Raw genomic sequence first — 24,524 nt, 5'->3', positions numbered from 1 at the left:
AGCTGAGTAGGTAGTCACCTAATTAGTAAGCTTTGTGGTCTGCAACCAAAAACCTCATCTACTTAGACTCGCAAAATGTATTTCTATAATAACTTGTCTGGCACATACAACTTTGTGTTTTTAGTATCTAATAAAATGATAGCACCTCATTATATACCTAATAGCAGATATAAAGTATCTGGAGCAGTTCATCTCCCATAAAATAGCCTTTAGCCTCAGTTCAAATGCATTGATTTTGCTCCAGTTAAATCTGTAGAACTTAATACGTCTTTTAATCATTTTATTGTAAGCTAGGATAAAATTAATTTTATACTGCAACTGTGCCAAGCCAATTAACATATTTAAAGGTATTTAGTAAAGTGCTTCAAACTGTTAAATTTATCCTTACCTTTTGGTCGCACTTCCCCCCAAACTACTTTTTAAATGAAATATTCAATATTTTATAGCCTTTTAAACAGCTTAAACTCTTTCCAGATTTGTTTATCTTCTGTTTTATTTAAAACTGTTTATGAACAAAAAAATACATATCCACTTTTGTAACCCATTCCTCTAAGAAATTATCTTTTTCTTTCAATAGTAGGCATGTTTTGAAATCATGGAGCCAAAACGTGCAGTTTGTTTTGTTTTTGTTTTTAAAAAAAGCAAAAAAACCCCTAAGAAATCTGTCACTTCCATTTATTTTGCACATAGAAAATGTACTATCTTGGCAGCTTAAATGCAAGAACCTCCCCACTTTCCAATGTAGCCTCTATTTTCCACATACAGCTATTTGAGGTTATTAATTTTCTCACTGTGATAGGGTGATCAACCGTCTTGTCAAGAAAATGGATCTCTGTGTCACCCTTTAGCATGATTAAATGGAGGCACGTCACAGTGAGGAAATACCAAATTTTCATGAGACAAATGAAACTTGTAGTGAGGACAACTTTTATAGACATTATTTCATTTTAAAATCTTCCATTTGGCTGTTGGCTTATTTCTTGGTAAGGATTGCCACGTTCCTACTTAATAACTCAAACAGTTTCACACATAAATCTCTCTTATCCACAAAAACATTGTGAACAAAATTCTATTTATAGAAATCATGGTGCTAATTAGTATTTCTGAAATTCAGTCTTAATTCATTGTTTCTCCAATCCCCCGTGCTGTTCTTTCCAGTGCTAAATATTTGTGGCTTTAAGGAGCATGTTGGAATATTGAAATTATTTCAGGGTTAATAGGATGGGGGAGGTATGCAAAGGGATGTTATGACATCCTCCCTCTACACAGGAGACATCATCTTTAGGGTTGTTATCAGGTCTGGATTTCCCTATTTTATCAGTGGTGATCTAGGTAGTCATACCTGTAGGCCACTTATCTCCTGATGTTACTTCTAAAGATCAAATACCAACCAGTCTGCAATGATTCGCAAGTCAGTCTGCAAGGATTTTTTTTTAAATAATCCTTTGGGAATGCATGGGCTGATCTGATTTCAGTAGTAGGCATTTACATAAACTGGGATGCAAAAGCTGGATTGCCCAGATGTAATCTAATTGTGCCCACTTGGATATATTAGAGACCCTTAAGGCAGATTGGAGGACCATTAAGGGTTAGTGTTACAGTCATTATACTGGGATTCCATTTCCCTTACCAGAAAACCACAAATTGCACTCTGGATGTGAATGCTTGAATAGAGGTCTTGCTGGTGTACTTTCTACTTTGTTGTCCAATATCATCTCTGAGCTGGTTGAGATGATCAGTTATATTGGTTATATTGGAGAATCCTAGGATTGTGATCTTTGGGAACTTCAGTGTCTATGGAAATGGACCTGCTGAAGACTTCATAGCCTCTGTGACACCCATAGAGCTTTCTCAGTGCTTCAGAAGCCCAATACACCATTGTTGTTGTTGTTGTTGTTGTTATAGAGATTACTTTTTTCCCTCCACTATAGCATCCAAAGTGAATCATGCATCAGAGTTTTTCTGAATAGTTAGGGATATGGCTGATGTCAGCATGACAGATTGGTTGGATCCCAACTCAGAGAAGCAATGCAACGAGTATGTGATGCCTTTTATAGGCAAAATTGCTCAAATCCACATCAGTGCCAGAATTAAAGCAGATCTGGGAGAGATTATTAGCACACTGATTATTTACTGTGGGATCAGTTTCAGTCACCAAGCAGGTAGACAGGGTTCTCTCAGGTATTTGCCCAATCACATGCACTCTCCACCTTTGATCTTCATGGCTTTTAAAAGTAAGTTGATAAAGTGGTGAGTTGATAAAGTGGTGAATGTCTCTTTAACTGAAGGAGCAATGGCAACAGACTTAAAGTGGTTAGTGAAGTGGCCCCTGCAGAAAAGGACCCATCTTGACCCAGTGGTGTTATCAAACTATCACCCTATCACTAAAACATCTTTTTGTGACAGGATTATTGAGATGATGAGGGGTGGATAACTGCTAGATAAAATTCTGTCTGTCTGTATACACAGACATACATGCATATGCAAAAGCATACGTACATCAAATCCAATTTTTACAGTTGGTTTCAGCACAGAAACTACCTTGATCATCCTAGTAGATTACCTTTTATGAGAGAAAAGCAGGAAGAATGCTACCCTGTTGATCCTTCTTGATCTCTCAGCAGTTTTTGATATTGCGGACTGGCATCTTATTGAGTTGGCTGTATGATAGACACCATGTTGTAGTGGTTTTAGGCCTACCTGCACTACTGGGAGACCTTTGTTCTGCACCTTTGCAGTCATCTTTGAGGTTCTACAGGATTCAGTCTGGTCTCTGCTTGAAGCTGTTGGTAGAGTTCATCTTGAAGTTTTCAAATACAGATGACAGTCAAGTTTGCCTTTCTTTTTCACCTGAGTCAGAAGAGGCAGTGGAGCTACTGGATCAGTGCTTGCAGGCTGTGGCAGAGTAGATGAGGGCTAACGGATTTAGGCTGAATCCTGAGAAGGCGCTCTCTGTGGTATCTAGGAAGTGGGCTTAAACTCAGGGCTGGATGGGGTGGGATTCCTCTTACAGAACCAAGCGCAGAATTGGGAGCTGCTCATGGATGCCACACTGTTACTAGAGATACGTGTGCCTCTAGTGACCAGCAACACTTATGCATAGCATCAGTTGGTGAGTCAACTTCAGTCATTTTTAGATGGAGATAGCCTGATCACAGCAGTGCATGCTCTGGTAAGCTTTTGATTGGGTTACTGTAATGCACTCTGTGTGGGGCTGTCCTTGAAGACAATTTGGAGAAAACAACTAGTGCAGAACAGTGTGGCCAGAGTGGCATATGGACTTTTGGGTCAGAAATGATTACTCTGGACTTAAATCCTAGATTGTAGAAAAGTGTTTGCTCTCAGTTTCTGAACTGTCTATCATGGTAATGGAGAGATTGATCAATATGATTCTATGTGGGCAAGGTTTAATTTGTCATTTAAAAACTGAATCAGGTTTACATATCTTTATACACGTATACGTGTATGTGTGTGTGTGTGTGTATCTATCTATCTATCTATCTATCTATCTATCTATCTATCTATCTATCTATCTATCTATCTGTATTTTGTTTTCTTAGGGCTTTTCTTTTTTCTTTACTTTTTGTTGTTTGGAGGAGATAGTTTTCCATGTTGCTGTATGTTTTCATTTCCACCCCCTCCATTTTTTTTTTACATTATAGCAATAAAAATAAAAACAGTAGAGTTTGTGGGCTTGGAGGAGGGGCAACATTACCACTGCTCTTCTAGCACTGTGCTGGCTGTCAGGATACACCCAGCCCGCTTTAAAGTGCTGGTGCTGCTTCCTACAGAGTCCTACATGGTTTTAAACCTGGATTTCTGACAGATTGCCTTACCAGGAGCAACTGCATTGCAGCCGGAGAGCTGCTGGGGAAGGTGTTTTGATGGTCCTGTCTGTACAAGACTATATATCCATCAATAGCAGATTTTTGAAATTAATTTCCAGTTCATATGAGACAGGCCCCCTCCTCCTGAATTTTTAGAAAAAGTGAAAGACCCTGGCATTCCCCCAAACTTGAGTGGCTCTCTAAGATTTGGCTTCAAGTGTTTTTAGAATCATTAGGATGTTTATATTTTTAGTCACCATTTAATGTTTTCATATTATTTTAACCTTTGTCTGTCCTGAGGACTTGAGGGTGGGAAGGACAGGATATAAATCTAAATAAACAAACTACAAAGTTCTTTATAAAGAGTGGTTCCTGTATTGGGCTTAACTAGTGCTAACCTGGAAAATAAATGTATCATTAGAACAAACTGTAAGCCTTTGACAGCAACATGATCATGGTCATAAATAAATCATTTTATTTCTGTCTGTCCGTTTTATGGTTTTAATTGTTAATAGGTTTGTATACATGAGTCATGTTTTGTCAGCTGGGTGGCTACATAAAATCTATCAAATAAATAAATAAATAAATAAAATACATACATACATACATACATTCATAAGCTTTATATTTTGGAAGAAGATCTGTGTTGATTAAAAAAAATGCTGTCTGGTTTCTTAGGGTTGTGAAAATACGATAGGCCAGCTAATTTTGATGTCTGATATCTGGAGATAATGGAGTACGTGGACCATCATGTCTCCTAAGGGTTAACTTGAGGTTGCTTGAATCAAACAAAAGGAAGAACAGCGAGAGAGTTTTGCTTTCTGTTTTTGGAGGGGGCGGGAGTTGGCTGGGAGTCCCTGTTGTTTAATTTCCTCCTGGAAGCAGCCCAAGTGTGGGGCTCTCCCGCTTTCTTTTCTTTAAACAGTGACCATTGCAGAGGCCGAGCGGCTGGGGCCAAAGCCTTGCCTATTGATCAGTATCCCTGCCGTCGCCAGCTCCAACATCTGCTTCATTGGCTTCTTTCAGCGCCTGCTTCAGTACATTAGAATAGAAATCCATAACCAGAGCTGTGCTCATCCGAGCAGGGGAAGAAACTAAATTAAATGGTATAAAACAATCTTGGATCAGGAGTTTGTGCCAATTCATCTTGATCTGAGATGTCACACCGGGCTCTCTGTCTGAGCACCTGGGCTAGGAGGCAGCCATAGTGAAAATAGATGGAGCTGTGATCATTCATTTGTCAGCCAAGGAGCTTGGCAGCGGTTAGCAATTCCCTTCTGCAGAGGTCAGCTGACAGAACAATCAGTGCAACTGCAGAAGGGAGCTTTCCTTTGAACTATTGTTATGGAGCATGCTTCTTCAGGGTGGGTGGGGGGCGTGAGGGAGGGGAGAGGTAAACTGACTTTTCTTCCAGATTATTCTGTTCCATGTGCAGAAAATTTAAAACTATCTCCTTAGGCAAACTCCGGTATGTGTTGCATTCAGCTGTGGAGATCATATATATAAATAGTAGATTATTAAAATGGTTATGTAACACTTAGTGTAGATTCCATCTTCATTCTTCTCTTGTAGAAGGTAACTATTGATTTTTCTCAGCGCTTTCCTCCTTAAAGATCACCCTCCCATCCGTTTCTCAGAGTATAATGCTATCACACTACCGGAGCTAGGACTGAACTAAGGACCAGGTTTTTTAACGAACGTTTTTATGCTATACTTTACAGGGGAAACAGAAAGGAGAGGAGGGATTGCCATAGCTTGATGATACTGCAGCAGATGCGTTTCCAGTTAATTCACAATTTGTAAATCTTCAGTTGTAGCACTTCTTTTAGGGAAGCAAGTGCTGTCTTCTGACTTCTCTCAGAACAGATTTAACATCACAATGCAGTAGGGTTGGAGTGAGGTTTTTATAATTCTAGTGAAAATGTAAATGGGTTCTTGGCAAATGGATGGAAATATAGGTTTCTCTTAAATATAGTTTTCAAGTTAAGTTTGAAACCAGTATCTTTGTAGCAAATGCAATACACCATGGCCAGGGCACTTCTGCTACAAGAAGCATGAGCTATTTCAGACCTAGGGTATGTGCAGCTCTTGAACCCCTTTTATACAACCCCCTCTAACCATAAATTCTGAAAATCAGAGGCATAATTTCCTTCCAATTCGAGGTAGAGCAAATACAAATATTGGAAATTAGGCTTAGCATAGGTTGCTTCCTGGCCAGCAAGAGATTACCCATTGTCTAAATTTTATGTTCCTTTTCCTCTTTTAATTTCTGAACTAAATTAGACCCACCACACCTGCGCGCACACATACACGTACACCAATGCACATACCTTGGTAATGACTTTAGGTAACTGGGAAGTCATTTGCTCTTGAGTTGCAGTATCATTCACATGTAATATCTATGTCTATTTTAAGGAAGCAAAGAATCACCACAATTGTTGTATGTCCTTGACTCCACAGCTACTCTGCCTTTGGATATGAAATATAATGTAAAGGAAAAACAATGTTTCAGCCTGATCATTAGCTCACCTTTTTTTTCCTGATAGTTGCTTTTAAAAGTAGGTGGATTTTTTTTTTTTTTTTTTGCTAAATGTTACCTTGGTCCACTACTAAATCATATGGGAAGCATCCATGCTATGCTTCTTTCTCATCAGTGCATTTGCTAAGGAGCTATAATGGTACAGAAGAAGGTGCACTGTAGATTCCTTTCCCGTGAGTATGAACCTCTGCAGTTAATAAGAAGTGAGGGAATGAACTGCACTATGTGGGTAGCTTCGTGGCTAAAGGTAACTCTTGGTGTAGAAAAGAGCTCTGCAGAGTGAATTTAAAAAGATTTTCAGAGATGTATGTATGTATTTATTTCAAAACCATTAATTTCTAATTAATCAGGTAGCTTTTCAATCATCATTATCCTTACGCACTTGTATTACAGGTTCTCTGTCTGGACTTCCACAAATTAAAAAAATATCTCTGTCGTATGAAGAGAGACGGAAACAAGCTACTGCCATCGTTCTGCTAGGCGTAATTGGAGCAGAGTTTGGAGCCGAAATAGAACCTCCAAAGCTGCTAACTAGACCACGCAGTTCTAGTCAAATTCCAGAAGGTTTTGGCTCAACAAGTGGTGGATCCAACTATTCCTTGGCAAGACATACCTGTAAGTTATTTTCCTCTTTCCCTCCACTTTAACACAACTGTTGCACTAAAAGTTCATTAGTACATATATTTATGATATGGCCCAGTTCAGCTATAAAACCATGCTTCCCAATTTGATCATCACCTCTGATAAGAGCAAAAGAGAAATAGCTAAAACACAAGAGACAAAGGAGCATCACAGTAATTCCAGTTGCTGGTTGTGGGTACTAGTTCCAAAGGGAATTATGCAAGTAGCAGACAATAAATTCCAACGCAACAAAGCAATTGATTTGTTGGTTGATATCTTGCCCATCACAATCACAAGACTGTTGGCAGCTAGGGTTAGTGTTAGCTGCATTCTGAATTGTAGTCACCAGAAATTGACTTGAAAGAGTCTTTACTTTTTTAAATATTCAGACTGTACTTATTTATGAGATGCTATGTGTACAACTTAATGGTGCTGTTAAATGTCACAGATTATCTTTGCTACTTAAAGGCAAATACTATCCATATATTGGTCCTTAAGGAACATTTCAAGTTTTATGGCTGGAGAAGAAATTTTAGGTTGAGGAGAGAGAAATATACAGAACAAATTTCAAACGTGCCTGTTGCATATATTAAAGCTGAATAGCAGAAAGGTGGTACATTTTAAGAACATTTTTTGAAGGTACGTCACATGGGGGTACACTGTAAAAAGAGTGAAAAAAAAAGGTGAAAGGTCCCCTGTGCAAGCACCGAGTCATGTCTGACCTTTTGGGGGGACGCTGCTTTCGCGACATTTTCTTGGCAGACTATAGTGGGGTGGTTTGCCATTGCCTTCCCCAGTCTCACCTTCCCCAGCAAGCTGGGTGCTCATTTTACCGACCTCGGAAGGATGGAAGGCTGAGTCGACCTGAGACGGCTATAAGTTCAAGCAAAAGAGCATAAATGCTTTTTTATAAGGGCATCATTATTCTCTTCCTGATGTTTTGTTGTTGTTGTTTGGCAGTGGGGGTTACTTATAAGCTATCTAATTACTAAGACTTTGGACATGTTGCATTCAGGTTTGATACCAGTCTATCATCCAAAGTAATGTTTGGAATCATGAAGGAGATGTGAGAGGGAAAAGAAACACCTAAAACCAACACATCACAGCTTTCACACCTGAATAAAAAAATCTCAAAATAACCTTCATAAATTAAACATCTGTGACTTGAAACCATCAAAGCTCTATTTTCTTCGAACCATTCTCAGGAGAATATTCAGTAACATCAGTTCCCAATCTTTGCCATCATGTGGACCACAACAAGAACAATGAAAGCTGGCTACATGGCTACAATAAGGCATCATAGACATGTCCACCCCACCTCCAGTTCACATCAGCAGGACCCCCACATTCACTAAAAATGTGATATAATATTTTTTAACAACTGGCTGAAGTTGAACAAGAATGCCAGATCTCACACAACTGCACCATTATCACCCACTGAAATAGATTTGAGGCAAGAATGCGAAAATCTTACAAGATTTGGTGATCTTGTGAGATTTTTGGCCATTTAAAAATAATTAAATGTTTTTTGTTTTTATTTATGGCTTTAGCACTATGGATCTCCTCTGGTGTCATTGTCTGTGGACATGGTCAGGGATTGTTGTTTTCTAATTTTGCCCTTTCTAAAGTTTTATTTATTCTCTTAGTTAAAGCATATGGCCTGATCCTGGCCTTTAGCTCTTGCATGAATGCTTCCTGCACCTACTGGTCTTCTGTTGAGTTTTGTTAATGTGTGTAACGGTTGCCTAATCCCAAATACTCAGTCTCACAAGCTCGGGCTTAAAGATAACTGATTTATTAAAGGAATAGTATGCAAATACAGAGAAAGCTGAGAATGAGCAAAAGCGCGCCAAATACAAACTTAAAAGCCTTGCCTGTGAGCAAGTTCCGCCCCATCCCTCGTCAGGACGCTCCCCCTCCCAGGTGCTAGAAGCGCCTGGGAAAGTAACCTTGAGCAGGAGCGCAAACCCAAACATACATTCCAAGCCCTCAAAACAACGGAGGGTGAAGGAATGGAAAAACCCCGGGGTGAAGGAACACGGAACAGAAGAGGACATGTGAAACGTTACAATGTTAACAGCACATTGAAATGAGAACATGACATATTGCCCCTCTAAAAAAAAACTATGGAGCAGGCTTGTCAGGGTATGCAGAGTGGAATTGGGCTACGAGACGAGGGGAACGCACGTCCGGAGCAGCAACCCATTCAGGATGAGGGAAATGCTTCCAGTGGACGAGGTATTGTAAAGTGGAGCGCTGGCGTCGGGAGTCGAGAATGGATGTCACCTCGAAGTGTTGCTGGTTGTCGATCATGAGTGGAGGTGGTGGAATGGGTTGTGGATGCCAGCGATCCGACGACAGGCAGGGTTTGAGTAAACTACAATGGAAAACAGGATGTAAACGTTTAAGGTTGTGAGGTAAATCAAGTTTAAACGTAACAGGGTTGAGTTGAGCAATAATTGGAAAAGGTCCGACAAATTTAGGGCCAAGTTTCTTAGAGGGCTGTGGGGACTTGATAAACTTAGTGGATAAGTAGACGTTATCCCCGACAGCAAAGGACGGTTCTGGGGAACGCTTTGCATCGGCATGGCGTTTATAGGTAGCTTGGGCATGGAGGAGAGCCAGTTGAATATTAGACCAGGAGTCTTTTAGAGAGTCCGCCCAGTCAGTAAGGGAGGCTGGTAGCGGTTGAGGATGAGGAAGTTCAGGAATAGGAACAAACTCACGTCCAAAAACCGTTTTAAAAGGAACTTGACCAGTGGTTTGATGAACGGCATTGTTGTAAGCGACCTCAGCAAATGGGAGTAAGTCGACCCAATTGTCTTGTTGGTAGTTAACAAAAGCCCTGAGGTACTGTTCCAGTGTGGAATTAACCGCCTCTGTAGATCCGTCCGTCTCCGGATGCCAGGCGGTGGAAAGTGACTGTTTTGTACCCAAAAGTTTTAAAAATGCCCGCCAGAATTGTGACGTAAATTGTGTGCCTCTGTCACTCACCAAACGGGCGGGGATACCGTGGAGGCGGTACACGTGGGTGAGGAAGAGGCGTGCCAGCTGTTGCGCGGTGGGGATAGACGCGCATGGAATAAAGTGGGCTTGTTTGGAGAAAAAGTCTTTGACCACCCAAATGACAGTTTTGCGTTGACTAGGGGGTAGATCAACGATAAAGTCCATGGAAATGTCCTGCCAAGGGACAGATGGGGTGGCAACGGGTTGAAGGAGACCTTGGGGTTTGCCTGGTTTGCGTTTAATCGCAGCACATACAGGGCACGCAGTCACATATGCCTTCAGGTCTTTGAGTAAAGTTGGCCACCAGAATTGCCGGCGAACAAGGTGCAAAGTTTTTACGTAGCCAAAATGTCCAGCCAGCTTGTCATCGTGGCAGCGCTGGAGTATGGTTTTACGCATAGCATCGGGTACATAAAGGCGATCGTTGCGCCAGGCAAGATCGTCGGTGAAAGTTAAAATGTGTCTATTGGTTTGCAACCAAGTATCTGTTTTAAGGTGGGAAAGCAACTGCTGTTGCAAATCGGAGGGAATTGACAAGTGCGGCGAGCGGCTGGAAGGCAGAGCGGCTGGAGGTTGCGTTGATTGCGCTCGGGTCTGGCTGCGAGTCACTGCTGCCAAACTTAATTGTTTGTTGGTCCAGACGGTGCCTTGGACCGTTGGCCCTGGGCCAGCATCTTGGGGTCTGCGGGAGAGTGCATCAGCTAAAAAGTTTTTCTTGCCTGGTATAAATTTAAGGGTGAAGTCGAAGCGGCTGAAAAACTCAGCCCAGCGCAGCTGTTTGGGACTGAGTTTTCGACTGGTGCTTAGAGCTTCCAGGTTTTTATGGTCGGTCCAGACTTCAAAAGGGCTTGAAGTACCTTCCAATAGGTGTCGCCATGTTTCTAAAGCCGTTTTTACAGCAAAAGCCTCTTTTTCCCAAACATGCCATCTTCTCTCCGTTTCAGTGAATTTGCGAGAGAGGTAGGCACAGGGTTTTAAGGCGTTAGAGTGGTCAGCTTGTAACAAAATTGCTCCTATGGAGAAATCAGAAGCATCGACTTGTACAACGAAGGGTTTAGAGGGGTTTGGATGCTGTAAAATTGGTTCTGTGGTAAAGATTTGTTTGAGCGCTTCGAACGCTTGCTGACAGGCAGGAGTCCATTTAAGGAGCGCGCCTGGGTTCTTTGAACGGCACGTATCCCCCTGTCCTTTAGTTTTTAACAGTTCAGTAAGGGGGAGGGCGATTTCAGCAAAATTTTGGGCGAATGCCCGATAGAAATTTGAGAATCCAAGAAAACTTTGCAATTGTCTCCTGGTACGGGGAGGTTCCCATGCCACAATAGCCTCTACTTTTGCAGGGTCCATTTCAATGCCCTGAGCTGAAATTCGATAGCCTAGGTAGTCAATTTGTGACTGATGAAATGCACATTTTGACAGTTTTGCGTATAACTCTGCTTTTTTCAATTTAGTCAGTACCTGACGCACCAAGTGGATATGTTCTGACATGGTTTCAGTATAAATCAATACATCATCCAAATATACCAGTACTCCTTTAAATAGGTGGTCATGCAAGACCTCATTGATTAGTTGCATAAAGACCCCAGGTGCTCCGGATAAACCAAATGGTAAGACTTTGTATTGGAAAGCCCCAAGAGGACAGTTAAATGCTGTTTTCCACTCATCCCCTTCCCTTATGCGAATACGAAAATAAGCTTCTCTCAAATCCAGTTTTGAGAAAATTTTGCCTCTGGCCAGATGTGATAACATATCTTTGATCAGGGGCAAAGGATATTTATTTAATATTGAGACCGCATTGAGCCCGCGGAAATCGGTACAAAGCCTTAATGACCCATCCTTTTTTGGCCTGAATAGGACAGGGGCTCCTACCGGGGAATTAGCCGGCTCAATGAAACCCCTAGCCAGGTTTTTGTCAATGAACTCCCTTAGCGTAGTGAGCTCCTTGGGAGACATGGGGTATATTTTTGGGTGAGGCAATTTTACGTTTGGTAAAAACTCAATGGCACAGTCCGTTTTTCGGTGGGGTGGCAAGCGATCCGCTTCCTTTTCCCCAAATACCTCAGCAAAATCCTGATACTGATTGGGTAGTCCCTCAAGAGGTTGAAGCGTTTGCACAGTAGTATACGCTACCCCTCCACCCTCCATGTTTTCCAGTAGGTCCTTTTCGGGTACTTTGTAAAATCCATCTGCAAAAGTCACAGTCCTATGCAGCCAGTTGATAAAAGGGTTTTGTTGCACAAACCAAGGCATCCCCAAAATTACCAGAGGACCCCCCACTGGAGCTACCACAAATGGCAGCTTTTCTTGGTGGGAGCCCATCTGCAAGGCGACCAGTCCCGTGGAATGATTGACTGCTTTCCCTCCCGCCATAGTTCCATCCAATTGGGTGAAAATCATAGGTCTTGGCAAAGGGAACGTGGGCAGTTCCAAAGCCGCTACGACATCAGGGTGCATAAGGGAACGGGAGCAGCCCGAATCTAGCATGGCCCACACTTCCACAGTTTTGGTTTTTGAGCTCAGTTTAACTTTAACAGTCAGTGTGGGGAAATTTCCACTCACCGAATCGTGGTTACGCCCGGTTTCTTCCACCTGCCCTAGGGCGCCCTTCAGGGCAGGTGGTAGGCTTTTCCCGCCGGCTGCTCGAATTGCAACTCTTCTTCCTCTTCTCCGAAGGGTAGTTCTGGGGGGTCCAGTTCCGCGACGGCTGCTTTCAGTTTTCGCGGTGGAGCAGGAGCAGGCGTCTTTACCGTAGGTTTCGTCTGTCGTTCCTCTGGACGGCGTCTCGGGCACGACGTGGCTCGATGCCCTTCTTTCCCACATCTGAGGCACTGACCCTTGGAGAACCGTCGCTCCCTCTCCTCTTCCCAGGTTTTCGGTTTGGGGCGGCTGGCAAGTCCAGATGTGCGCGCTCCTCTAGCAAGACGCGTTTGTCTAAGCTCTTTGGTATGGGCATAGGTTTGTAGGGCATTTTCTGCGCTGCCCGCCAACTGAATCCACCCATATAGCGTTTTAGGGTCATCTCTTCCTAGTGCCCATCGAAGGATTTCGGGTTCTAGCCCCTGTTTGAACAATTCAATTATTGTTGGCTCAGACCAGTCTTCCACTTTTCCTGCCAAAGCTTTAAATTCCAACGCATATTTGGCAACTGAGAGGGACCCTTGGTAGAGTTTCCGCAGGTCATTTTTAGCTGTTTCTTGAGCTAGGGGGTCTTCGAAATGCTGTTTAAGTGCCCACAAAAAGTCATCGAAGTCCTCTAACTCAGTCGCCTCAGCCTGGCATAGTTGCACATACCAATCCGCTGCCCTTCCTCTCAGCTTGTTGGCAATGAAATTGATCTTGCCATGTTCTGACCGAAAGTTCCGACCCCAATCTTCTATATAATGCTTGGCATTAGTGATAAAGAAGGAGAGCGTTGTGGGATCCCCATCGAATTTCACTCCAAATGGTGGGAAGGTTCTTGCCGGCTCAGCTGGCTGTGGCGGTGCCGCGAATGTCAGCGTACGCCGAGCCCCCATGGGTGGTCGATCCCTAGGAGGTCTTGCCTCTCGCTCCCCCCCTTGACGGGCTGATCGAGTCTTGCTTCTCCCCCGGGTTGATAGGGTACTGTGCCTGGGGTACTGTGACGGCTCTTCCTCCCAATCCTCCGGGGTGGGCTCTGCCTCTCTGGGTAGATCCTTAAGGATTGTCACTATTAAATCCATTTTATCCTCTAATGCCCTCATACGGGCTGGAGTGACCAGCTCTTCCGGAGGTTGGTTGGTTACCACCACCCTCGGTGACAAGGGGACTTCGGGCTCCCAGGACAATTGTGGAGACCCCCTCCCCGGTGCTCTTTCCATAACAGTTCTATGTTCACTCCGGAGACTCTCCTGCATGGATATCAGCAGCTCGTCTAGTTGGATATCTCGCAACTCCCGACGTGCTGCTCTTTGCGCTCTCGAGGTTAGCGCTGGCCGGATTCTGGCCGCCTCCCGTTCCTCCTCGCTTCCCTCACTTGCGCGAAGCTGAGGTTCTGTCATCGCTAGCGTTCCCTCTTATCCAACGATTGGATGGGGCTAGCGGAAAATGGATGAAATGAATTCTCAGCTTTATGTAACGGTTGCCTAATCCCAAATACTCAGTCTCACAAGCTCGGGCTTAAAGATAACTGATTTATTAAAGGAATAGTATGCAAATACAGAGAAAGCTGAGAATGAGCAAAAGCGCGCCAAATACAAACTTAAAAGCCTTGCCTGTGAGCAAGTTCCGCCCCATCCCTCGTCAGGACGCTCCCCCTCCCAGGTGCTAGAAGCGCCTGGGAAAGTAACCTTGAGCAGGAGCGCAAACCCAAACATACATTCCAAGCCCTCAAAACAACGGAGGGTGAAGGAATGGAAAAACCCCGGGGTGAAGGAACACGGAACAGAAGAGAACATGTGAAACGTTACAATGTTAACAGCACATTGAAATGAGAACATGACAATGTGTTCATGTTGTTTCTGCAAATATTTCTCCTATTTCCTGTCTGGTCTAAACTATATATAGAATTGTGATAATTCCCCTTTTTCCAACAATGATACGTTGAAATGTAGAAAATAACTTACTCAAAAAGACTGTGTTTGATTTCCTAAGGGAAGTTATTCATTTCCTTTTCCTGTGGTTTATGGATATTATATGTTTACCCAAATGATTCTACTATCTACCGGCCTTGAATAAAATCCTAAAGGTTACATGATACCTTTCACTGCACAAAATCTAATAAGGCAGAGTGCTCTTGGGTGTCTGTGCTCCTTTAGTCCACATACTCAATTTATCTCATCTTTAATTCTTCATGCAGAAATCACTTAGATGAGTTGCAGTCCAGCTCATCTCTGTTGTGCAAACAGGCTAAATTCATTCTGTGATCTTTGCATTTTTCTCCTGAGCACAGTGCGAGTTTCAGAATGTAGAACCATCTATGACAGTGTTTCTCAACCTTGGCAACTTTAAGACTGGTGGACCTGAACTTAGCATGGCTGGCTGGGGAATTCTGGGAGTTGAGGTCCGCCCGTTTTAAAGTTGCCATGGGTGAGAAACACTGATCTGTGAACTTGCAAGCTTCACTAGCCAGGTTTGTTAATTAAAAAAAAATGTTAAGGCAATTTAAAACTAGCCATTCTCGGATCCTCCTCATCAGCCTTCTGCAAATTGGTGACAGTGGATTACAGGGGATAGAATAGAACGATTCTGGAGTAGGTACACAAACTTCAGTCCATCGTCTATACATCCTTTGTATGTTGGGAGGGGGGGCAGGGGCAAGTAGGTAAGTTGGGATAGTGGTTAAGATATTGGATGACAGCCAGGATGACCAGAGAAGCTTACTGGGTGACTTCTGCCCCATGAAATCAAGTAGGGAAGGGAGTGTTCCTTAAGGGAATATAGAATATTAATCAAATGAATAAACAATAATAAATATGTAAAATCTGCAGTGGGAGTTGAAGTTGGCATGCTCTCTCTTTTAATTCTTTCAGTATAATTACCAGAGACTCACTTTTAGGAATGCATCTGTGGTTGGTTGGGTTTTTTATAGTTTTCCAACATACAAACATTTCCTGTTTCTTTTGAAGGTATTGGAAGCCATGTGGCAGTGGTTGCTTTGTTTCCTTTTCTCTAGGAATATGGCTGTGCTACTTTATAACACTGTATTAAGAGAAAAATGTGAGAGGCTTAACTCAGGCATTTTGACCCAACTTGCATTTTTGCTTTTCAAAATTCAATTTGTAAGGGCAGGTCTATAATCAGAGTCAAACCACCAAATTTGTTGGAATTTAGCACTCTTCAGCAGGCCCTTCCTCCACAGTGGAAACACACAAAGAACACATCTTGACAGAGTGAGGTTTCTTGTCATTAATTGTAGTTGAGAAACAAAACGTCGTCTGTCTGTAATCAAGTTTTTTTTTTTAATCCTTTCCCCTTGGGTGCTGCAGAACACTGGTTTTCTCAAACACTGGCCAATGTGTGAGTCACAAATCTTTTTTGGGCTGAAAATATTGGCTCCCCCATTTCTCCAGTGAATTCTGGGTAATGTTCATGGTTAGACCGTGCTCATTCCTTGCACAGGTTTCATGCATATTTGAATGCTCAGTCTTATTGCTAAGGATTGCTAAGAATTGGGAAGCAAATAGGTGCTTAGAAGTAAAGTTTACACTTACAGTGTAATGATTGCCTACTCTAATAGACTCAGACTCACAAGCAGGGACTTAATGATATCTGATTTATTAAAGAATAGTATGCAAATACAGAGAAAGCTGAGAATGAGCAAAAGCACACCAAATACAAACTAAAAACCCTCGGCTCAAATGTAATCCCTCCCCTCGCCCTGCCGTTGCAAACTCCCCCCCCCCCCCAGGTGCTGGTAACCGTTTCTGCTGATGTCCTGGGAAAGGAACCTTGAACACACAAGATAACCCAAACACATTCCAATCCAGCTGCTAACATATAACAATCCCATGAGATAGAATCCTCCTCCCCTCCCAGACGAAACATGCATCAGCCAAATGACATGCGAAACGTTACGATGTACCGGCAACATTGGAACGGTGAACATGACATACAGATGATTACAACACTCATCAGGGATTTGGACCTAACTGAAGAACTAAGGTAAACAGCCATTTTTTTTTCCTCACCGTGTTTCATCCTGCATTTGTCACATTTGATAGTTCATGTCCTGTACCAGTTGGCTTCATGTTTGCCACGTTTGCTTGAGAAGCCAGATATACGTGTGGGATTGTTTCCTCATGAATCACTGACATGTATACCTGGATTGTTCTGGATGCTAGCAGTCCAGATTTTTATGAACCACTATTGTTCAGTGACAGTAGATTTGTTCACTTTTTGAAGTGAGCTCTCAGAGTTACTTGCAAACTAATAAAGGCGTAGGTTCTATTAATTGAAGCTATCTCAACCACTTCAGCTGGAACTGTTGGTGATTAAACAACTGGGGAAGCTTGTGGAATTTAAGGAGATGAAATCTTCTGTATAGCTACTGCTTGCTTTGTCTAGAAAAAAAGATATATTTTTTCATTCAGCCTCTGAAGCCAGTGGGCTTCATTAACCAATTACTGGTAACTCAGTTGGTGACTTGATCTATGAGTTCTGATAGAAACAAGTGGTCTTTTATAATTTCTGTGGGCTTGCTTGTTCATGAGGTTTTTGTTTTTGTTTTTGCAAATGCCCAGCAGTGGCAATCCAGCAGAACTAAATTAATGGCCAAGTGAGGTAGAGGACTCTGAAGCTGTTCAGGTGCTATATTATCATTACTTAGCAGACACTGTTGGATAGTTGAAATATTCTTCCATGTCATGTCAGAAAGTAGACTAGGCTACAAATCCCCTTTTCAGGATATGGAAGCCTTTCTGTGAATTGCATGGGAAAAATACCTGGTAATATCTAAACTGTAAAGCCCAGAGAAAAATTTACAACCATAGAATTAGACCAATAGTATGATCTGGAATCCATCCACAAACAGAATCACAAGGAAAAAATACGGCCCACATCATCAGTCCTCCCCATTTGGATGGGGAGGAACTGTCTCCGATTCAGTCCTACCAAGATTGAGAGATTGTCCTGTTCAGACTATGGGATGGCCAGGCAGAATTACTATTAAATTATTTATTTACGAATAACCACAACAATGAAAGTCCTCAGAATAGATTAGACAGTGCAGTTCAGTCAAGTCCACCCAGGCAGTGGAGGATAACAAGGCAAGGCTGTAGACTCAGAAAGAGAAGGAGATCGTGGCAAGACAGCAAGGTAGAACTCGGCTAATCCTCTCAATGAGGCAGCAAGACCCGGTGTAGCTAGAACACGTGGCAAGGAGTAGGCTTGAGGCACGAGTGTCAGGCTTGGCACAGAGGCTAGACTAGGCTTGACAACAGAGGCTAGGCAAGGCTCGACTGGAGCATCAAGGCAAGGCTCGGATCTGGAGGCAAGGCTGGACTGGGCTGGAACAGTGAGACAAGGCTTGGAACTGGAAGCAAGACTGTGCTCGGCTGGAACGGCAAGACTAGGCTCAACTGGAGTGGCATGTGAAGGAAGCAGGTCCGTGACGGCAGGAGGAGCTGGCTCTGATTCTGCGTCAGCTACAGGCAAGGCTCCCGACTCCGGTAATAAGGACTCTTCCACAGATGCTGTGGGCTCGAAGGATCGGTTGTCTCCGGCAGCTTGCTCTTAGCACGCTTGCCTTTTTAAGCAATCCTTTCCGTGCCGTTTCTCCTCTACAGCCAATTGGGCTGCCTTTTGCTTCGCACGCTTTTCTGCTCTTCCCTTTCGAGCACTGATCGGAGGATTCAAACCTTCCTCCAAAGTTTGTCCAATCAGCGTCTCCAATTTCTCTCGCTCTGCTGAGTCACTCCTGGTTTCTATTTCCTCAATTTCCCCCAGATAAGTTTCATTTTTGCCTTCTGGCTCAAGATAAGTTTCGTTTTCGGAGTCAGGGTCAGACTCTTTACTGATTCTTATCTTGCTTGCCATTTTTTCTGTAGACCTTATATCAATTCCTGTAGCCTTCCCACTTGATAATGTTTAAACTTCATCTTCTAATGTTGGAGGTTCTTGCAAATAGGGGACATTTTCTAAGGTATCTTGGATGTTGATATATCTGTTGTACAGAATTTCAGTATACTCCTTCCATCTTTCTTTGATTTTCTTTGAAGCAGTTACAGTTTGTCCATCAGCATCCTTTAGCATAGAAATTCAGGGCTGGAACCTCTTTCAGCATTCAGTGATACTTTGAAGACTTTGTTTTTCCATATCTATTTCCATCTTCAGTTTCTTTACAGAAAACTTGCTTCTTGTCTTTTCTAACAGCTCTCTAAAATTCTTTGTTAAGCTCTGTCCTGAGATTTGTATTCCCCCACTGTGTGCCTGCTTACTCTCTTGTAATCCCTTCCTTGCAGAGATTTTATTTTATGTATTTATTATTCAAATTAATTACCGCCCATCTCCCCCAAGAGAGGGACTCTGGGCGATTTACAATAAAATCAAGCTCCAAACGTATACATTAAAATCTCATAAAAATGACATCACAATTATTATAAAATACAATAAATAAATATAAAATCTTCAGCAAAGGATCGTTACCTTGTCGCGGTGCTGGAGCTTGAGCACCTCAATGATGCCATGAGCTAAACCGTGAAGGGCCACCCAAGACGGGAAGGTCATGACAGAGAGGTCAGACTAAATGTGATCCCTGGGGAAGGTAATGGCAACCCACCCCAGTATTCTTGCCATGAAAACTAAATGGATCAGTACAACCAGAGATATGTCGGTATACCATCGGAAGATGAGACCCCCAGGTTGGAAGATGGTCAAAATGCTACTGGGGAGGAACAGAGGATGAGTTCAACTAGCCCCAGACGTGATGACGCAGCTAGCTCAAAGCCAAAAGGACGGCTAGCGGCCGACGGTGCTGGTGGTGAACGGCGAATCCGATGTTCTAAGGATCAACACACCATTGGAAGCTGGAATGTAAGATCTATGAGCCAGGGCAAATTGGATGTGGTTATTGGTGAGATGTCAAGATTCAAGATAGACATTTTGGGCGTCAGTGAACTGAAATGGACTGGAATGGGCCACTTCACATCAAATGACCACCAGATCTACTACTGTGGACAAGAGGACCACAGAAGAAACAGAGTAGCCTTCATAATTAATAGTAAAGTGGCTAAAGCAGTGTTTGGATACAATCCAAAAAACGATAGAATGATCTCAATTCGAATTCAGGGCAAGCCATCTAACATCACAGTGATCCAAATATACGCCCCAACCACAGATGCTGAAGAAGCTGAAGTAGAGCAGTTCTATGAGGATCTGCAGCACCTACTGGACAACATGACTAAAAGAGATGTTATTTTCATCACAGGAGACTGGAATGCTAAGGGGGGCAGTCAAATGACACCTGGAATTACAGGTAAGCATGGCCTGAGAGAACAAAACGAAGCAGGACATAGGCTGATGGAATTTTGCCAAGACAACTCACTCTGCATAACAAACACTTTCTTCCAACTACCTAAGAGATGGCTTTATACATGGACTTCACCAGATGGACAACACCGAAATCAGATTGACTACATCCTTTGCAGCCAAAGGTGGCGGACATCTGTACAGTCGGTAAAAACAAGACCTGGAGCTGACTGTAGTTCAGATCACGAACTTCTTATTGCACAATTTAGGATCAGGCTAAAGAGATTAGGGAAGACCCACAGATCAGCTAGATATGAGCTCACTAATATTCCTAAGGAATATGCAGTGGAGGTGAAGAATAGATTTAAGGGGCTGGACTTAGTAGATAGGGTCCCAGAAGAACTCTGGACAGAAGTTCGCAACATTGTTCAGGAGGCGGCAACAAAATACATCCCAAAGAAAGAGAAAACCAAGAAGGCAAAATGGCTGTCTGCTGAGACACTAGAAGTAGCCCAAGAAAGAAGGAAAGCAAAAGGCAACAGTGATAGGGGGAGATATGCCCAATTAAATGCAAAATTCCAGAGGTTAGCCAGAAGAGATAAGGAATTATTTTTAAACAAGCAATGCGCAGAAGTGGAAGAAGACAATAGAATAGGAAGGACAAGAGACCTCTTCCAGAGAATTAGAAACATTGGAGGTAAATTCCAGGCAAAAATGGGTATGATCAAAAACAAAGATGGCAAGGACCTAACAGAAGAAGAAGAGATCAAGAAAAGGTGGCAAGAATATACAGAAGACCTGTATAGGAAGGATAACAATATCGGGGATAGCTTTGACGGTGTGGTCAGTCAGCTAGAGCCAGACATCCTGAAGAGTGAGGTTGAGTGGGCCTTAAGAAGCATTGCTAATAACAAGGCAGCAGGAGACGACAGCATCCCAGCTGAACTGTTCAAAATCTTGCAAGATGATGCTGTCAAGGTAATGCATGCTATATGCCAGCAAATTTGGAAAACACAAGAATGGCCATCAGATTGGAAAAAATCAACTTATATCCCCATACCAAAAAAGGGAAACACTAAAGAATGTTCAAACTATCAAACAGTGGCACTCATTTCACATGCCAGTAAGGTAATGCTCAAGATCTTGCAAGGTAGACTTCAGCAATTCATGGAATGAGAATTGCCAGATGTACAAGCTGGGTTTAGAAAAGGCAGAGGAACTAGAGACCAAATTGCCAATATCCGCTGGATAATGGGAAAAGCCAGGGAGTTTCAGAAAAAGATCTATTTCTGTTTGATTGACTATTCTAAAGCCTTTGACTGTGTGGACCATAACAAATTGTGGCAAGTTCTTAGTGGTATGGGGATACTAAGTCATCTTGTCTGCCTCGTGAAGAATCTGTATAACGACCAAGTAGCAACAGTAAGAACAGACCACAGAACAACGGACTGGTTTAAGATTGGGAAAGGAGTACGGCAGGGCTGTATACTCTCACCCTACCTATTCAACTTGTACGCAGAACACATCATGCAACATGCTGGGCTTGAGGAATCCAAGGCTGGAGTTAAAACGGCTGGAAGAAACATTAACAATGTCAGATATGCAGATGATACCACTTTGATGGCTGAAAGCGAAGAGGAACCGAGGAGCCTTATGATGAAGGTGAAAGAAGAAAGTGCAAAAGCTGGCTTGCAGCTAAACCTCAAAAAAACCAAGATTATGGCAACCAGCTTGATTGATAACTGGCAAATAGAGGGAGAAAATGTAGAAGCAGTGAAAGACTTTGTATTTCTAGGTGCGAAGATTACTGCAGATGCTGACTGCAGTCAAGAAATCAGAAGACGCTTAATCCTTGGGAGAAGAGCAATGACAAATCTCAATAAAATAGTTAAGAGCAGAGACATCACACTGACAACAAATGTCCGCATAGTTAAAGCAATGGTGTTCCCCATAGTAACATACGGCTGCGAGTTCTGGACCATAAGGAAGGCTGAGAGAAGGAAGATAGATGCTTTGGAACTGTGGTGTTGGAGGAAAATTCTGAGAGTGCCTTGGACTGCCAGAAGATCAAACCAGTCCATCCTCCAGGAAATAAATCCAGACTGCTCACTTGAGGGAATGATATTCAAGGCAAAACTGAAATACTTTGGCCACATTATGAGAAGACAGGACACCCTGGAGAGTGGAAGGCAAAAGGAAGAGAGGCCAACCAAGGGCAAGTTGGATGGATGATATTCTAGAGGTGATGGATTCGTCCCTGGGGGAGCTGGGCGTGTTGACGACCAACAGGAAGCTCTGGCGTGGGCTGGTCCATGAGGTCACAAAGAGTTGGAAGTGACTAAATGAATAAACAACAACACAATAAATAAATATAAAATCCAAGAAGGTATAAAATCCAAGCTGGTGGGAGGGACTCTAAGGTGCGAGCCATTGCTTAAACAAGTGAGGTGGTAGAAGAAGAAAAGAAACAAAGAATTTTTGTAGGCAACTTTCCTGTGCCTGACTCTTTCCCCACCCCCAGAGAGCAGAGAGATTGGAGAGGAAGGGATTACAAGACAGTAAACAGGCATACAAAGGGGAATACGCTGGCTGTTTGTGTAGTGCACTTACGGCTCCCAGCCCCAAGCTTGCTTGTAGCTGCTGGCACCAGCACATTGCTTTCTATGTGTATTCCCCATAGTATGCCTGCTTACTCGCTTGTACTCACTTCCTCTCCAATGAATGTAAATACAAACATTAATTCCCTTCTTGCTAATTATCCCAGTGCCGGGGTGAGCGTTCCAAAGGGTGGGGGAGTGGGGAAAAGGAAAGCATAGTTACGGTCATGTGATTTCCTACTTAGCAACCAGTTCACTTAACAACAGGGCTGCCAGTCCCAACTGTGGTCAATAAACAAGGACTACCTGTACTTAACATTCCATGTTCCCAGTGTAATTCTGTCTTTGCAGCTCTGGATTTTCTTTTTCAGCATTGCAACCTCAGCAAGTAGATGTCCTGAAGGCTTTAGTCTAGCTGTGTCATAAACACCATTAGTACCCTTCCTCAGTAGCTTGTTGAGTGGCACCTGTGAGGTTTCAGCCAGCCAGCAAAACCCAGAAATGACTCAGCAGCGTGGGAGAAGTTACAGACACTGATTGGCCAGTCTTCGGAAGAGGATTTGAATCCTCCAATCAGCGTGCTCAAAAGACGTGCAGAAAAGCGCGCAAAGGAGAAGGCATCCCAATTGGCTGCGGAAGGGAATAGGCACGCAAAGTATCAGCATAGAAGGCAGACGCGCAAAGAGCAAGCTGCCGGAGACGACCGATCCTTCAAGCTCGCAGCCCCAACGGAAGAGTCCTTACCTGCATTGGAAACCTCATCTGTAGCCAGAGGGGAATCAGTGCCTACATTTCCTTACCAAAGAGGGCCTGTATCCTGCAACTGGTGCCACAGAGGATCTGCTCATTCCAGCCATGCTTCCAGCCTTGCTTCAAGCTTCCAGCCTTGCCCAGAATCTTCAGTCCAGCTTCATCATGCTCTAAGCCCCCAGCCTTGCCCAGGATCTCCAGTTCCGTTTTATCATGCTTCCAGCTCCCAGCCTTGTCCAGAGTCTCCAGTCCAGTTTCGTCATGCTTCTAACCTCCATTCTTGCCCAGGATCTCCAGTCCAGTCTAGCCATGCTTCAGTTCCCAGCATTGTTCAGGAACTTTAGACCTATCTTGTTGTGATCCAGGTTTTCAACCTTGCCTAGAACCTGCAGTCCAGTCTAGTTGTGTTTCAAGCTCTCCGCCTAGTCAAGAACCTCCAGTCCAGCCTAGTTGTGTGCCAAGCTTCCAGCCTAGCCCAGAGTCTCCAGCCAAGTCCAGCCTTGTTTCGAGTTATCACCCTTGTTCTGAGTCTCCAGCCCAGTGTACCCAGTCCAGCCTGGGTCACCCAGTTCAGTCCAGTCCTGCCTCTAGAGCCAAGCCTTGCTCAGTGGTTCCAGTTCGGTCTCTCCTAGCTTCCAGGTGCCAGCCCAGTCGGGTGGTGTTTCATATGCGGACAATTGCCTCCAGTTCCAGTTGTGCCACGTGCCCTAGCTTCTTCCAGTGCCACAGCTCCAGTCAGCGAATCCTGCCTAGCTGTTTTGCTTCCATCTCCTCCTGCAACCTTGCCGGATCAGAACCAGCCTACCTCTTGATCACAAGGACTTATTATTGTAAATAGTTGTTTTAATAAAGAGTGGTTTTGATAATAAACCTGTCTGGCCGCCTCATAGTCTGAGCAGGACAGCACCCAACCTGAGGGGCCCATCATCTGCTACTATATCGTAAATCACCTTATACTGCCTATCCATGTGGTTTTCTTGGTAAAATAGGGGAATGGTTTATCATTGCCTTCTCCCGTGCAGCATGAAATGATGCCATTGCCATTATTACTAAAGTGATCATTCACCACCATCACCTTCCTGTACTGCTGCTGCGTGATATACATGCTTGCTTGCTTGCTTGCTTGCTTCAGCGGGGCAGCTAGAATGATCTTCACACATTGGGTGAACTTGCTAGGATTATAGACTCTTGTCGCACACTCCCAGCGTCCTTTGTTCATACTTTCCAGGGATATCCCCCTGCCCCTGTGAGGCTGCATAGCAA

At 43.4% G+C, this 24,524-nt stretch overlaps 1 protein-coding gene across 2 annotated transcripts in view; it reads left to right on the top strand.

Annotated features, from left to right (window-relative positions):
• Positions 1-24,524, top strand: part of WDR7 (WD repeat domain 7) — a 231,529-nt gene that overhangs the window by 131,507 nt on the left and 75,498 nt on the right. For both annotated transcript variants that reach the window (XM_063295797.1, XM_063295796.1), the window contains one exon: positions 6,760-6,981. In XM_063295797.1, coding sequence (XP_063151867.1) covers positions 6,760-6,981 — 222 coding nt within the window. The remainder of the gene's footprint in view (positions 1-6,759; positions 6,982-24,524) is intronic.

The sequence above is a fragment of the Candoia aspera genome, chromosome 2, assembly GCF_035149785.1.
Source record: "Candoia aspera isolate rCanAsp1 chromosome 2, rCanAsp1.hap2, whole genome shotgun sequence".
Taxonomy (NCBI): Eukaryota; Metazoa; Chordata; class Lepidosauria; order Squamata; family Boidae; genus Candoia; species Candoia aspera.
Note: the sequence above shows the minus strand (reverse complement) of the source record. Positions and strands in the feature narration are given on the sequence as shown.